We start from the raw sequence: 17,521 nt of genomic DNA on the forward strand, positions 1-17,521 counted from the left end.
ATCACAATACCCCGTAATGACATCACAATACCCCATAATGACATCACAATACCCCATAATGACATCACAATACCCCATAATGACAAAGCAAAAACTGGTTTTCAGACATTTTTGCAAATGTATTTAAAAAAAAGTGTAATATCACATTTATATAAGTATTCAGACCCTTTACTCAATACTTTGTTGAAGCACCTTTGACAGCGATTACAGCCTCAAGTCTTCTTGGGTATGATGCTACAAGCTTGTCACACCTGTATTTGGGGAGTTGTTCCCATTAAGCTCTGCAGATCCTCTCAAGCTCAGTCAGGTTGGATGGGGAGCGTTGATGCACACCTGTTTTCAGGTCTCTCAAGAGATGTTGGGTTCAAGTCTGGGCTCTGGCTGGGCCACTCAATGACATTCAAAGACTTGTCCCGAAGCCACTCCTGCGTTGTCTTGGATGTGTGCTTAGGGTCATTGTCCTGTTGGATGGTGAGCCTTCGCCCCAGTCTGAGTTCCTGAGCGCTCTGGAGCAGGTTTTCATCAAGGATCTCTGTACTTTGCTCCGTTCATCTTTGCCTTGATCCTGATTAGTCCTGAAAAACATCCCCACAGCATGATGCTCCCACCACCACGCTTCACCATAGGGATGGTGCCAGGTTTTCTCCAGACATGATGCTTTGCATTCAGGCCAAACAGTTCAATCTTGGTTTCATCAGACCTGAGAATCTTGTTTCTCATGGTCTGAGAGTCTTTAGGTGCCTTTTGGCAAACTCTAAGCGGAGTGGCCTCCGTCTGGCCAGTCTACCATAAAGGCCTGATTGGTGGAGTGCTGCAGAGATGTTTATCCTTCTGGAAGATTATTCCATTTCCACAGACGAGCTCTGTCAGTGACCATCGGGTTCTTGGTCACCTCGCTGACCAAGACCCTCCGCCCCCGATTGCTCAGTTTGGCTGGCCAGCCAGCTCTAGGAAGAGTGTTTGTTGTTCCAAATTTCTTCCATTTAAGAAAGGGCCTAGCGAGGTGTTGCTGAGGACCACACTGTTACTAAAGGACCTAGAGAGGTGTAAGGACCACACTGTTACTAAAGGACCTAGCGAGGTGCTGATGAGGACCACACTGTTACTAAAGGACCTAGAAAGGTGTGAGGACCACACTGTTACTAAAGGACCTAGCGAGGTGTTGCTGAGGAACACACTGTTACTAAAGGACCTAGCGAGGTGTTGCTGAGGAACACACTGTTACTAAAGGACCTAGCGAGGTGTTGCTGAGGACCACACTGTTACTAAAGGACCTAGCGAGGTGTTGCTGCTGTTAGGACCACACTGTTTACTAAAGGACCTAGCGAGGTGCTGAAGGAACTGTTACTAAAGGAACACACTGTTACTAAAGGACCTAGCGAGGTGTTGCTGAGGAACTGTTAGGACCTACAGTGTTGTTACTAAAGGACCTAGCGAGGTGTTGCTGAGGACCACACTGTTACTAAAGGACCTAGCGAGGTGTTGCTGAGGACACACTGTTACTAAAGGACCTAGCGAGGTGTTGCTGAGGAACACAGTGTTACTAAAGGACCTAGCGAGGTGTTGCTGAGGACCACACTGTTACTAAAGGACCTAGCGAGGTGTTGCACACTGTTACTAAAGGACCACACTGTGTTACTAAAGGACCTAGCGAGGTGTTGCACACTGTTACTAAAGGAACACAGTGTTACTAAAGGACCTAGCGAGGTGCTGAAGAGGAACACACTGTTACTAAAGGACCTAGCTGAGGGAACACACTGTTAGGTGTTGCTGAGGAACACACTGTTACTAAAGGACCTAGCGAGGTGCTGCTGAGGAACACACTGTTACTAAAGGACCTAGCGAGGTGTTGCTGAGGAACACAGTGTTACTAAAGGACCTAGCGAGGTGCTGCTGAGGAACACACTGTTACTAAAGGACCTAGCGAGGTGTTGCTGAGGAACACACTGTTACTAAAGGACCTAGCGAGGTGTTGCTGAGGAACACAGTGTTACTAAAGGACCTAGCGAGGTGCTGAAGAGGAACACACTGTTACTAAAGGACCTAGCGAGGTGCTGATGAGGACCACACTGTTACTAAAGGACCTAGAGAGGTGTGAGGACCACACTGTTACTAAAGGACCTAGCGAGGTGTTGCTGAGGAACACACTGTTACTAAAGGACCTAGCGAGGTGTTGCTGAGGAACACACTGTTACTAAAGGACCTAGCGAGGTGTTGCTGAGGAACACACTGTTACTAAAGGACCTAGCGAGGTGTTGCTGAGGACCACACTGTTACTAAAGGACCTAGCGAGGTGTTGCTGAGGACCACACTGTTACTAAAGGACCTAGCGAGGTGTTGCTGAGGAACACACTGTTACTAAAGGACCTAGCGAGGTGTTGCTGAGGACCACAGTGTTACTAAAGGACCTAGCGAGGTGCTGAAGAGGAACACACTGTTACTAAAGGACCTAGCGAGGTGTTGCTGAGGACCACACTGTTACTAAAGGACCTAGCGAGGTGCTGCTGAGGAACACAGTGTTACTAAAGGACCTAGCGAGGTGTTGCTGAGGAACACACTGTTACTAAAGGACCTAGCGAGGTGTTGCTGAGGAACACACTGTTACTAAAGGACCTAGCGAGGTGTTGCTGAGGAACACAGTGTTACTAAAGGACCTAGCGAGGTGCTGAGGAACACTTGCCTGAGGAACACACTGTTACTAAAGGACCTAGCGAGGTGTTGCTGAGGAACACAGTGTTACTAAAGGACCTAGCTGTTGCTGAGGAACACAGTGTTACTAAAGGACCTAGCGAGGTGTTGCTGAGGAACACACTGTTACTAAAGGACCTAGCGAGGTGTTGCTGAGGAACACACTGTTACTAAAGGACCTAGCGAGGTGTTGCTGAGGAACACACTGTTACTAAAGGACCTAGCGAGGTGTTGCTGAGGAACACACTGTTACTAAAGGACCTAGCGAGGTGCTGAAGAGGAACACACTGTTACTAAAGGACCTAGCGAGGTGCTGAAGAGGAACACACTGTTACTAAAGGACACTGTTACTAAAGGACGAGGTGTTGCTGAGGAACACACTGTTACTAAAGGACCTAGCGAGGTGTTGCTGAGGAACACACTGTTACTAAAGGACCTAGCGAGGTGCTGAAGAGGAACACACTGTTACTAAAGGACCTAGCGAGGTGTTGCTGAGGAACACACTGTTACTAAAGGACCTAGCGAGGTGCTGCTGAGGAACACACTGTTACTAAAGGACCTAGCGAGGTGTTGCTGAGGAACACACTGTTACTAAAGGACCTAGCGAGGTGTTGCTGAGGAACACAGTGTTACTAAAGGACCTAGCGAGGTGTTGCTGAGGAACACAGTGTTACTAAAGGACCTAGCGAGGTGCTGCTGGGGAACACACTGTTACTAAAGGACCTAGCGAGGTGTTGCTGAGGAACACACTGTTACTAAAGGACCTAGCGAGGTGTTGCTGAGGAACACACTGTTACTAAAGGACCTAGCGAGGTGTTGCTGAGGAACACAGTGTTACTAAAGGACCTAGCGAGGTGCTGAAGAGGAACACACTGTTACTAAAGGACCTAGCGAGGTGTTGCTGAGGAACACACTGTTACTAAAGGACCTAGCGAGGTGTTGCTGAGGAACACACTGCTGACCTAGAGGAACACACTGTTACTAAAGGACCTAGCGAGGTGCTGAAGAGGAACACACTGTTACTAAAGGACCTAGCGAGGTGTTGCTGAGGAACACACTGTTACTAAAGGACCTAGCGAGGTGCTGCTGAGGAACACACTGTTACTAAAGGACCTAGCGAGGTGTTGCTGAGGAACACAGTGTTACTAAAGGACCTAGCGAGGTGCTGCTGAGGAACACACTGTTACTAAAGGACCTAGCGAGGTGCTGCTGAGGAACACACTGTTACTAAAGGACCTAGCGAGGTGTTGCTGAGGACCACACTGTTACTAAAGGACCTAGCGAGGTGTTGCTGAGGACCACACTGTTACTAAAGGACCTAGCGAGGTGCTGCTGAGGAACACACTGTTACTAAAGGACCTAGCTGAGGTGTTGCTGAGGAACACAGTGTTACTAAAGGACCTAGCGAGGTGTTGCTGCTGAGGAACACACTGTTACTAAAGGACCTAGTGAGGTGTTGCTGAGGACCACACTGTTACTAAAGGACCTAGCGAGGTGTTGCTGAGGACCACACTGTTACTAAAGGACCTAGCGAGGTGCTGCTGAGGAACACACTGTTACTAAAGGACCTAGCGAGGTGTTGCTGAGGAACACACTGTTACTAAAGGACCTAGCGAGGTGTTGCTGAGGACCACAGTGTTACTAAAGGACCTAGCGAGGTGCTGAAGAGGAACACACTGTTACTAAAGGACCTAGCGAGGTGTTGCTGAGGACCACACTGTTACTAAAGGACCTAGCGAGGTGCTGCTGAGGAACACAGTGTTACTAAAGGACCTAGCGAGGTGTTGCTGAGGAACACACTGTTACTAAAGGACCTAGCGTTAGGTGTTGCTGAGGAACACACTGTTACTAAAGGACCTGTTACTAAAGCGAGGTGTTGCTGAGGAACACACTGTTACTAAAGGACCTAGCGAGGTGTTGCTGAGGAACACACTGTTACTAAAGGACCTAGCGAGTGTTGCTGAGGAACACAGTGTTACTAAAGGACCTAGCGTTAGGTGTTGCTGAGGAACACAGTGTTACTAAAGGACCTAGCGAGGTGCTGCTGAGGAACACACTGTTACTAAAGGACCTAGCGAGGTGTTGCTGAGGAACACACTGTTACTAAAGGACCTAGCGAGGTGTTGCTGAGGAACACACTGTTACTAAAGGACCTAGCGAGGTGTTGCTGAGGAACACAGTGTTACTAAAGGACCTAGCGAGGTGCTGAAGAGGAACACACTGTTACTAAAGGACCTAGCGAGGTGCTGAAGAGGAACACACTGTTACTAAAGGACCTAGCGAGGTGTTGCTGAGGAACACACTGTTACTAAAGGACCTAGCGAGGTGTTGCTGAGGAACACACTGTTACTAAAGGACCTAGCGAGGTGCTGAAGAGGAACACACTGTTACTAAAGGACCTAGCGAGGTGCTGAAGAGGAACACACTGTTACTAAAGGACCTAGCGAGGTGTTGCTGAGGAACACACTGTTACTAAAGGACCTAGTTACGGACCTAGGTGTTGCTGAGGAACACACTGTTACTAAAGGACCTAGCGAGGTGTTGCTGAGGAACACACTGTTACTAAAGGACCTAGCGAGGTGTTGCTGAGGAACACAGTGTTACTAAAGGACCTAGCGAGGTGTTGCTGAGGAACACAGTGTTACTAAAGGACCTAGCGAGGTGCTGCTGAGGAACACACTGTTACTAAAGGACCTAGCGAGGTGTTGCTGAGGAACACACTGTTACTAAAGGACCTAGCGAGGTGTTGCTGAGAACACAGTGTTACTAAAGGACCTAGCGAGGTGCTGAAGAGGACACACTGTTACTAAAGGACCTAGCGAGGTGTTGCTGAGGAACACACTGTTACTAAAGGACCTAGCGAGGTGCTGAAGAGGAACACACTGTTACTAAAGGACCTAGCGAGGTGTTGCTGAGGAACACACTGTTACTAAAGGACCTAGCGAGGTGCTGCTGAGGTGTTGCTGAGGAACACACTGTTACTAAAGGACCTAGCGAGGTGTTGCTGAGGAACACAGTGTTACTAAAGGACCTAACACGTTAGGTGCTGCTGAGGAACACACTGTTACTAAAGGACCTAGCGAGGTGCTGCTGAGGAACACACTGTTACTAAAGGACCTAGCGAGGTGTTGCTGAGGACCACACTGTTACTAAAGGACCTAGCGAGGTGTTGCTGAGGACCACACTGTTACTAAAGGACCTAGTGAGGTGCTGCTGAGGAACACACTGTTACTAAAGGACCTAGCGAGGTGTTGCTGAGGTTGCTGAACACAGTGTTACTAAAGGACCTAGCGAGGTGCTGCTGTTAGGAACACACTGTTACTAAAGGACCTAGCGAGGTGCTGGACTGAGGAACACACTGTTACTAAAGGACCTAGCGAGGTGTTGCTGAGGAACACACTGTTACTAAAGGACCTAGCGAGGTGCTGCTGAGGAACACAGTGTTACCAAAGGACCTAGCGAGGTGCTGCTGAGGAACACAGTGTTACCAAAGGACCTAGCGAGGTGCTGCTGAGGACCACACTGTTACTAAATCCTTTGAGAACTGTGCCTTATGAAGGACATGCTTGGTTTTAAAGGTTTTTATTTAGAATGAAGAATGAGTTATGTTTTGTATTGTTTACAGAGGAGAATGTTTTAGCAGTAGAGTTGAACATCAGAACACGGAGCTGTTACAAAAGCAGGATCAGTAAATTAAGCCAGTTAAGCCAGTTAAGCCAGATAAGACAGATAAGCCAGTTAAGCCAGTTAAGCCAGTTAAGCCAGATAAGCCAGTTAAGCCAGATAAGCCAGATAAGCCAGTTAAGCCAGATAAGACAGATAAACCAGATAAGCCAGATAAACCAGATAAGCCAGATAAACCAGATAAGCCAGATAAACCAGATAAGCCAGATAAACCAGATAAGCCAGATAAGCCAGATAAACCAGATAAGCCAGATAAGCCAGTTAAGCCAGTTAAGCCAGTTAAGCCAGATAAGCCAGATAAGCCAGTTAAGCCAGATAAGCCAGATAAGCCAGTTAAGCCAGATAAACCAGATAAGCCAGTTAAGCCAGATAAGCCAGTTAAGCCAGATAACTCTTATTAGGAGTAAAATATAGTTCTTGATTTACTGATATATTTATAAAGCTGAACTTGAATATGGTTGTCAAGTCAGTTATACCATGATGCCAATTATACATTGACGTTATTGCCATGATGCTAGGTTATCCTTGACGTTATTGCCATGATGCCTGTTATACCTTGACGTTATTGCCATGATGCCAGGTTATCCTTGACGTTATTGCCATGATGCCTGTTATACCTTGACGTTATTGCCATGATGCCTGTTATACCGCGTTATTGCCATGATGCCTGGTTATACCTTATTGCCATTATTGTTATACCATGATGCCATGATGCTAGTTATCCTTATTGCCATGATGCCAGGTTATCCATGATATTGCCATGATGCCAGTTATACCTTGACGTTATTGCCATGATGCCAGTTATACCTTGACGTTATTGCCATGATGCCTGTTATACCTTGACGTTATTGCCATGATGCCAGGTTATCCTTGACGTTATTGCCATGATGCCAGTTATACCCATGATGCCAGTTATTTGCCATGATGCCAGTTTCAAGTCTCTGACATTATTTAGAATGTTTGTTAGTCGGCTAACTGATTGATCCTGCAGTCTGGAACAGCCCCACGTCTCTGTTCAACCACCAGAACATGTGTTAATAAACACTCTGAACCACCAGACCTCTGTTCAAACCACCAGACCTCCATGTGTTTCTATTAAATCGACTTGTTGCGTGATGACTTAGTGCACATAAAAATACCTTTTGCGGGTAAAATCCCATGTACCGAATAAAAATGACATGTTAAATGGGTTTCCATTGCATTTTCAACTCTACTGATGTTGTGTTACAGTAAGTGTGCCCATTCTGGTATTGGCACATGCGTTCTAGCCAAGAGCTGTTGGCTAGAGTGCATGTATGGCCTACATAATGAGATTATTATGGACAAAATAGTACCATTTTGTAAAACGGCAGCCAAGCGTCGATGATCGTGTCACCATAATAAGACCCTCAATATTTATTGGAAATACGCATCACCTTGCACTTTCACCACCCTGTGAAGTTCATCACTTATTTAATCTGTAGCCTAATAAACTGCATGCTTTCCTGACAAGTTGTGGGAGGACTATGCGTCATCTCATGACTCCCAAGTTTACTTCGATATGTGGACATTTCTCGCATAATTAATTTTACTGACACAAAAACATCCCACCTTGAGGACCTGTCAGGACATTTTTTATCCGACATGTACTTTACGTCATCAAATGTTGTCATTGATCATGACTCCAAGTTTTATTTATTCAGAGTATTTATTTATTTAGATTTATTCAGAGCATTTATTTATTCAGATTTATTTATTCAGGTTATTATGTTAATATTTGATTTATAGGATCCTTCCCATAAATGCTGTCTGTGTGGGTGGACCAATTTTTGTCTGTGATGTGTGCATTTCTACCCTCTCCACTACTGTTCCATAATTAATTTCTCCTTAGTTTTGTTGACGTGACACAAAAACCCTCATCCCTCCCTGTACCTTGTCTTGTTGGTAATCCCCCACTGTGTTGAGGATCAGCGGGGTGGAGATGTTGTTGCCTACCCTCACCACCTGGGGGCAGCCCGTCAGGAAGTCCAGTACCCAGTTGCACAGGGCGGGGTCGAGACCCAGGGTCTCGAGCTTGATGATGAGCTTGGAGGGTACTATGGTGTTAAATGACGAGCTGTAGTCGATGAACAGCATTCTCACATAGGTATTCCTCTTGTCCAGGTGGGTCTGGAAAACAGATCTTGTGAATCAGCTGTACATGTGATGGAAGAATGCACTGTTCATGCAGAGGGTTGCAATTCCATTGAATTGGGGATAGTTTAACCAGAATATGCTACAAGACCTAGAATTGCCTTATGTGTATCCCACAAAAAAAGTTAACTGTTATAAGCCAACTTTTTTGATGAATTTAAGCAAAATTCCCAACATTCCTGGGCTTAACTTCCCATGGAAAATTTCCTGAGAAATTCCATCCCATTGCAACCCTAGTTATTGCTCTAATGTTCTATTATCATGACTCTATGTTATTATTCTACTATGAGATCCAATTCACTCCCTGGCACAAGTGCAACCCTAGTTATTGCTCTAATGTTCTATTATCATGACTCTATGTTATTATTCTACTATGAGATACACACTATGACAGCAATTCACTGTAATAGGTACACATGTTGTGTCTGGCACAAGTGCCGATTAAACCGATTTGGATTTCAAAGACTGCCATTATTGTAAATGTGTGATAACTTTTTTTTATCAAGGCACATGTTTTTTGCAAATGTATGCCTTTATTTCTATATGACTTATATTAACTGAATACTCAATTATGAGTAACACCACAGTTATGTGTTGCGCTAACAATGCAAACATTGATTTGGCATTTTAAGATTTTAAACATTGTACAACTTCATATAGAACAAATTGCACTTGAAAATAACATTTCTTTAAAGTTATTGTAAATAAATGCATATCTTCACTCTTTTCTGAGACAATCACTGAATTCGATTTCTTCACCTTTAAATGCAATATTTGAGATTTTATGTATTTCTATCAAATGAAAACTGGAATTTCTACTCAAAGCAAAGGTTGTAAAAGTATACTAGACATGTATAGAATAAATCCTACCTAATTTGATGATTCTGTCATAATCAGTGAAAACGTTATTGATTTATATAGCTTTAAATGGCATTTTATACATGTTATGTATTTCTATAAAACCCAAACTGGAATTTTTCCTCAAAACAAAGGTTGTAAAAGTATGCTAGACATTTATAGAATAAATCCTACATAGTTTGATGTTTCTGTGACAAACAGTGAAATAGTTATTGATTTTACATTTTTAAATGGCTTTTTGGTGAATGTCTGTTGAACGTCCGAATATGTGAATATTGTAATCAAACAGCAGGGAGTGGGTTTCGAACCCTCTACGTTCTAGGCTGAAGTCCAGCGCGCTAGCGACTGTACCACAAAAGCGCTTATAAACCCAGGTTCGTTACAATATAAAGCCAATTTTACCTCGGTAAAAAAGGCTCATATATCTACTAGGTTACTTGCTACTTGTCGGTGAGAGTTTGTATGGAGTGATGTGGAGGTTTCTCCCACCCTGCACCTTGAGTGATTATGTAAAAATTTGCGACAGGATGTGTAGTTCTGTATTATAACTACATTAAGCGGATTATTATGTGTTTACATTTTGGAGGTACAGGTGAATATATTGATAAAAGTGACCTTGTCTGAGAGAGAATTGCGTGGTTATCAGAACATTACGCCAGGGTAAGTCTACACAGACATTATATGAAGTAGTTCTAAAATCCCCTACCAAAAAAAATAAATGGCGTAAAAACAATTAGAATAATTTCCTGGTTTTATCTACTGTAGTACTCAATTGAATACATCAACCCAGCCCAAACCGGCCTGTCAGCGCCCTCAGGTGGCGCTACTACCAAACTGCAGGGCTCCCAGAGCAGCCGCTTTGCGATTTTTTTACGACATTAGAACGAGTCCTCAACGTTGCCAGACAGAGATAGTTTTCTTTTAGAATTATAGTTGTTACTCACTGTGACAACTAGACAAACACTAGTAGAGACTGGCCTTATGGTGTTATCTAAATAACTGGGTAAATAAACGTGGCTATATTCATCCTAATGTCATACTGATTAAGTAAATATAACACGGCTAAAAAAAAACAGAGTACACATGAAGTGACGTCGGAGAGTTTCATCTGCATTTCAACCTGGCAACCTAGTTTAGGACGGGGGAAGGAGAGCCGTAAAGCGTTGTGTTGTGATGAGAGAGGTCATTGGAAAGTGAGCACAGAGCTACCTGGGCTGGTTCGGGGGACATAAAGATACTTTATTGCTACCAGCTATTCCGGTACCGGAGTAGATCCAGCGGAATCTAAAAGGTCTTTAGCGACTAAACTAACCAAGACGAAATGCTTCGTCTCGTCCTGCGGCTGAGGAATTCTTCAGCGATTCCCCGGTGCCGTGGTGCCCTACCTGGGCCTGCCCTGAGCTCTCGCCCCTCTCCGGGACCTTGTCATCTGAGGCTTTACCACGGTTTTGTCCGGTCAAGGGCTGTTTGCAATGGAGGTAGTTTGAACACCGTGGTGTTCGCCAGCAGAACAGCCCAGCTGCCCGCCAGCGGCACCCAGCGCTTCTACAGCCTACCACCGCACCAGAAGGTAACTTTAGTGATGTAGCTTGCCAGCTAGCTAGTTAACTTTGTGCTTGTGTGGGCTATGACTAGAAGTCTTCTCGGATCCTAAAATGCAGTTCCTAACAGCATTGGATGCGTTAGATTCCTACCTGACCCCGACAGGATCCTGTAATTTAAAAAAAAAAAAAAATCAATATCCGATCCGAGGTGGACCAGATCCCAAAACATGTCTGAGGTGAGAGAGAATCGCAACCAAGTTGGTTCGCGTCTGTATCCGACCCAAATAGATCCGAAAGATAAAAATGCAGCTTTATTGCCATGCAAGCCATCGAAATGGTTTTGAATTGTGTATCAGTTGAACGTTAACTTTAATAAACCAGGACCAAGTTTTCATTGCACGAATATGAAGTAGTGGACCAACACTCTCTTGGCAATATTTATGCAATGTTACATATATGTATTTAAACCAGTGACGGTCAGTGCCATGAGGGAGGACAATTATTATTATTTTCATGAGCATGGCCTTATTTCTATTACAGCATATTTTGATGACTGTCATTCATATTCCATTCACCCAGTTCAGTGTAACAGCGATAAGTTTAGGCTACTACATGATACTCATTGTCCCTATGCCCATCATGCGATTGCTACAACCTAGCCTATGAATGAAAGTTTACAACGTAGGTGCACACAGGTCGAGATAAACATTTGAGGTGACAAACGCATGACAGTGACACATTCAACACCGCCTTTCACACTTTTGCCTGCATCTAGCTGAACTAGGGTGTAATCATTAGTCCAACAGTTGCAAACAAGAATTTCTGTTGGACATATTCAGGTATGTTTATCCCCGTTTCGTTCTGTTTGCAAGCTACAGTGGCTATAAATGAGTCAAAGCATAAGGTTATTTAGCCTTGGAAGAGTTCCACTATTGTGTTGGATAGTCATAGCCAGTTAGCTAACATAGCATCCCTCTGTTATAGCCAGTTAGCTAACATAGCATCCCTCTGTCATAGCCAGTTAGCTAACATAGCATCCCTCTGTCATAGCCAGTTAGCTAACATAGCATCCCTCTGTCATAGCCAGTTAGCTAACATAGCATCCCTCTGTCATAGCCAGTTAGCTAACATAGCATCCCTCTGTCATAGCCAGTTAGCTAACATAGCATCCCTATGTCATAGCCAGTTAGCTAACATAGCATCCCTCTGTCATAGCCAGTTAGCTAACATAGCATCCCTCTGTCATAGCCAGTTAGCTAACATAGCATCCCTCTGTCATAGCCAGTTAGCTAACATAGCATCCCTCTGTCATAGCCAGTTAGCTAACATAGCATCCCTCTGTCATAGCCAGTTAGCTAACATAGCATCCCTCTGTTATAGCCAGTTAGCTAACCAAGCATCCCTCTGTCATAGCCAGTTAGCTAACATAGCATCCCTCTGTCATAGCCAGTTAGCTAACCAAGCATCCCTCTGTCATAGCCAGTTAGCTAACATAGCATCCCTCTGTCATAGCCAGTTAGCTAACCAAGCATCCCTCTGTCATAGCCAGTTAGCTAACATAGCATCCCTCTGTTTGAGTAGACTAAACTAGCTAGCTGCATTTGCTAGCTAAGAAAGTGAAACTTTACATTTTAAACTCTCTCTCTAGCTCTCTCTTGCTTCTCCTTCATTTTGGAAGAAATTAATTTGTTCAACTATTGTCTTTCTCTCTCTTTGAGTCAACTACTTACCAATTTTTATGCACTGCAGTGCTAGTTAGCTGTAGCTTATGCTTTCAGTACTAGATGCATTCTCTGATCCTATGATTGGGTGGACAACATGTCAGTTCATGCTGCAAGAGCTCTGATAGGTTGGAGGATGTCCTCCAGAAGTTGTCATAATTAGTAAGTCTATGGAAGGGGGTGAGAACCATGAGCCTCCTAGGTTTTGTATGGTAGTCGATGTACCCAGAGGAGGACGGAAGCTAGCTGTCCTCCGGCTACACCATGGTGCTAACCTACATAATGCTGTTGAGGCTACTGAAGACCTTCATTGCAAAACAGCTTGTTTTAATCAATTATTTGGTGACGTGATTTATATTTAGTATAGTGTTATCAAAAAATGTACCCCCTCCCCTTTAACCCCAGAACAGCCTAAATTTGTCAGGGCATGGACTCTACAAGGTGTCGAAAGGGTTCCACAGGGATGCTGGCCCATGTTGACTCTACAAGGTGTCTAAAGGGTTCCACAGGGATGCTGGCCCATGTTGACTCTACAAGGTGTTGAAAGGGTTCCACAGGGATGCTGGCCCATGTTGACTCTACAAGGTGTTGAAAGGGTTCCACAGGGATGCTGGCCCATGTTGACTCTACAAGGTGTTGAAAGGGTTCCACAGGGATGCTGTCCCATGTTGACTCTACAAGGTGTTGAAAGGGTTCCACAGGGATGCTGTCCCATGTTGACTCTACAAGGTGTTGAAAGCGTTCCACAGGGATGCTGTCCCAGCGTTCCACAGGGATGCTGGCCCATGTTGACTCTACAAGGTGTTGAAAGCGTTCCACAGGGATGCTGTCCCATGTTGACTCTACAAGGTGTTGAAAGGGTTCCACAGGGATGCTGTCCCATGTTGACTCTACAAGGTGTTGAAAGGGTTCCACAGGGATGCTGTCCCATGTTGACTCTACAAGGTGTTGAAAGGGGTCCACAGGGATGCTGGCCCATGTTGACTCTACAAGGTGTTGAAAGGGGTCCACAGGGATGCTGTCCCATGTTGACTCCAGGGACGCTGGCCCATGTTGACTCCAGGGATGCTGGCCCATGTTGACTCCAATGCTTCCAACATTTGTGTCAAGTTGGCTGGATGTCCTTTGGGTGGTGGACCATTCATGATACACACGGGAAATTGTTGAGCGTGAAAAACCCAGCAGCGTTGCAGTTCTTGAGACAAACCAATGCGCCTGGCACCTACTAACAATATTTGTCTTGCCCATTCTCCCTCTGAATGGCACACACACAATGCATGTCTCAAGACTTAAAAATCCTCCTTTAACCATGTCTCCTCCCCTTCATCTACACTGATTGAAGTGGATTTAACAGGTGACATCAATAAGGCATCATAACGTTCACCTGGATTCACCAGTCAGTCTGTACTGTTCCTAATGTTTTGTACACACAGTGTATATTCAATCAATAACAAGGGAATGACAACAATGGCGCCACTGATTTAAAGGTGCTACATGTATATTGCACAAGTTGTTTATCTTCAGTGTGTCATTATTTCTGCATTGCCCAAATTCCATGCTTTCCATGTACAGCCAGCCAGAGTTTAGTCACAGTGCTCACTCCATGTAAATATTAATACACATGCTCACTCCATGTAAATATTAATACACATGCTCACTCCATGTAAATATTAATACACATGCTCACTCCATGTAAATATTAATACACATGCTCACTCCATGTAAATATTAATACACACATAATAACAAACAAACAATACTTTGGAGAAAGTGGTCGTTGTTCAACCAGTCTGAAAATGCATTGCATATCATGCAAACACTAGTTGCGGTATTCAAAACTCCTGACTGTCATTGATGTTTAATAGATATATTACTCTTCAGATGGGAGGTTTACTAGATATATTACTAGATATATTACTGTACAGATGGGAGGTTTACTAGATATATTACTGTTCAGATGGGAGGTTTACTAGATATATTACTGGATATATTACTGTTCAAATGGGAGGTTTACTAGATATATTACTGTACAGATGGGAGCTTTACTAGATATATTACTGTACAGATGGGAGGTTTACTAGATATATTACTGTTCAGATGGGAGGTTTACTAGATATATTACTGTACAGATGGGAGGTTTACTAGATATGTTACTGTACAGATGGGTGGTTTACTAGATATATTACTGGATATATTACTGTTCAAATGGGAGCTTTAATAGATATATTACTGTTCAGATGGGAGGTTTACTAGATATATTACTGTACAGATGGGAGGTTTACTAGATATATTACTGTTCAGATGGGAGGTTTACTAGATATATTACTGGATATATTACTGTTCAAATGGGAGGTTTACTAGATATGTTACTGTACAGATGGGTGGTTTACTAGATATATTATTGTTCAGGTGGGAGGTTTACTAGATATATTACTGTACAGATGGGAGCTTTACTAGATATATTACTGTACAGATGGGAGGTTTACTAGATATATTACTGTTCAGATGGGAGGTTTACTAGATGTATTACTGTACAGATGGGAGGTTTACTAGATATGTTACTGTACAGATGGGAGGTTTACTAGATATATTACTGGATATATTACTGTTCAAATGGGAGCTTTAATAGATATATTACTGTACAGATGGGAGGTTTACTAGATATATTACTGTTCAGATGGGAGGTTTACTAGATATATTACTGGATATATTACTGTTCAAATGGGAGCTTTAATAGATATATTACTGTTCAGATGGGAGGTTTACTAGATATATTACTGGATATATTACTGTTCAGATGGGAGGTTTACTAGATATATTACTGGATATATTACTGTTCAAATGGGAGCTTTAATAGATATATTACTGTTCAGATGGGAGGTTTACTAGATATATTACTGTACAGATGGGAGGTTTACTAGATATATTACTGGATATATTACTGTTCAAATGGGAGCTTTAATAGATATATTACTGTACAGATGGGAGGTTTACTAGATATATTACTGTACAGATGGGAGGTTTACTAGATATGTTACTGTACAGATGGGTGGTTTACTAGATATATTACTGTTCAGATGGGAGGTTTACTAGATATATTACTGGATATATTACTGTTCAAATGGGAGCTTTAATAGATATATTACTGTACAGATGGGTGGTTTACTAGATATATTACTGGATATATTACTGTTCAAATGGGAGCTTTAATAGATATATTACTGTACAGATGGGAGGTTTACTAGATATATTACTGGATATATTACTGTTCAAATGGGAGCTTTAATAGATATATTACTGTTCAGATGGGAGGTTTACTAGATATATTACTGTTCAGATGGGAGGTTTACTAGATATATTACTGTACAGATGGGAGGTTTACTAGATATATTACTGTACAGATGGGAGGTTTACTAGATATATTACTGTACAGATGGGAGGTTTACTAGATATATTACTGTACAGATGGGAGGTTTACTAGATATATTACTAGATATATTACTGTTCAGATGGGAGGTTTACTAGATATATTACTGTACAGATGGGAGGGTTTACTAGATATATTACTAGATATATTACTGTTCAGATGGGAGGTTTTCTCACTTTTTTGCACATACAAATTGCCATAGTTAGTTAACAATGTATGTATTTAATAAAGAGATTCAGACTCTGAATGTACGTTTGTATTATTTGTGTGTGACTGTGTGGCAGGTGGAGCTGCCTGCTCTGTCTCCCACCATGCAGACTGGAACCATCGCTCGCTGGGAGAAGAAGGAGGGAGACAAGATCAACGAGGGAGACCTTATCGCTGAGGTGAGTACACACACACACGCCAGGTTTTCTGTTAGGAAAATGTGGCGCCAGACAACGTGACCAGGAAGATATTAATTTACCGGCTATTTGAACAGTTTACCGGACCCAGAATGCATTGCGTGTGTAACCCATTAGGTGTCCACCCACGGTGGTCAGAATGCATTGCGTGTGTAACCCATTAGGTGTCCACCCACGGTGGTCAGAATGCATTGCGTGTGTAACCCATTAGGTGTCCACCCACGGTGGTCAGAATGCATTGCGTGTGTAACCCATTAAATGTCCACCCACGGTGGTCAGAATGACAGAAATCACGTTTAATACAGTTAGCAGGAAAACACCATTCTAAAGAATCTAAAATATGTGTGAAGATAATGTGTCTTGAGTATATTTTTTATATACAGTACCAGTCAAATGTTTGGACACCTGCTCAATTAAAGGTTTTTATTTTTACTATTTTCTACGTTGAAGAATAATAGTGAAGACATCAAAACTATGAAATAACACATATGGAATCATGTAGTAACCAACAAAGTGTTAACCTCTAGCGTCGAGCAATCCCGTATCCGGGAGCGTAATCATAGCCTCAAGCTCATTACCATAACGCAACGTTTCCCTTTCATGAATATCGCAAATGAAATGAAATAAATATATTGAAACACAAGCTTAGCCTTTTGTTAACAACACTGTCGTCTCAGATTTTCAAAATATGCTTTACACAAATGCTTGTGTAGCTTTGGTTAAGAGTATTGATAGCCTAGCATAGCATTAAGCCTAGCATTCAGCAGGCAACATTTTCACAAAAACAAGAAAGCATTCAAATAAAATCATTTACCTTTGAAGAACTTCGGATGTTTTCAATGACAAACTCTCAGTTAGATAGCAAATGTTCATTTTTTCCCAAAAGATTATTTGTGTAAGAGAAATAGCTCCGTTTTGTTCATCACGTTTGGCTAAGAAAAAAAAATGAAAATGCAGTCACTTAAAACGCCAAACTTTTTTCCAAATTAGCTCCATAATATCGACAGAAACATGGCAAACGTT

At 42.9% G+C, this 17,521-nt stretch overlaps 1 protein-coding gene across 1 annotated transcript in view; it reads left to right on the top strand.

The window, feature by feature from the left end:
• Window positions 1-10,528: 10,528 nt before the first annotated feature.
• The window catches only part of LOC115123282 (dihydrolipoamide S-acetyltransferase (E2 component of pyruvate dehydrogenase complex)), a 57,561-nt gene continuing 50,568 nt past the window's right edge, over window positions 10,529-17,521 (top strand). Inside the window, exons 1-2 of the mRNA XM_065005026.1 lie at window positions 10,529-10,972; window positions 16,379-16,480. Of these exons, the coding sequence (XP_064861098.1) occupies window positions 10,724-10,972; window positions 16,379-16,480 (351 nt within the window). The 5' untranslated portion in view covers window positions 10,529-10,723. The remainder of the gene's footprint in view (window positions 10,973-16,378; window positions 16,481-17,521) is intronic.

Source organism: Oncorhynchus nerka, linkage group LG19 (assembly GCF_034236695.1).
Source record: "Oncorhynchus nerka isolate Pitt River linkage group LG19, Oner_Uvic_2.0, whole genome shotgun sequence".
Lineage (NCBI taxonomy): Eukaryota > Metazoa > Chordata > Actinopteri > Salmoniformes > Salmonidae > Oncorhynchus > Oncorhynchus nerka.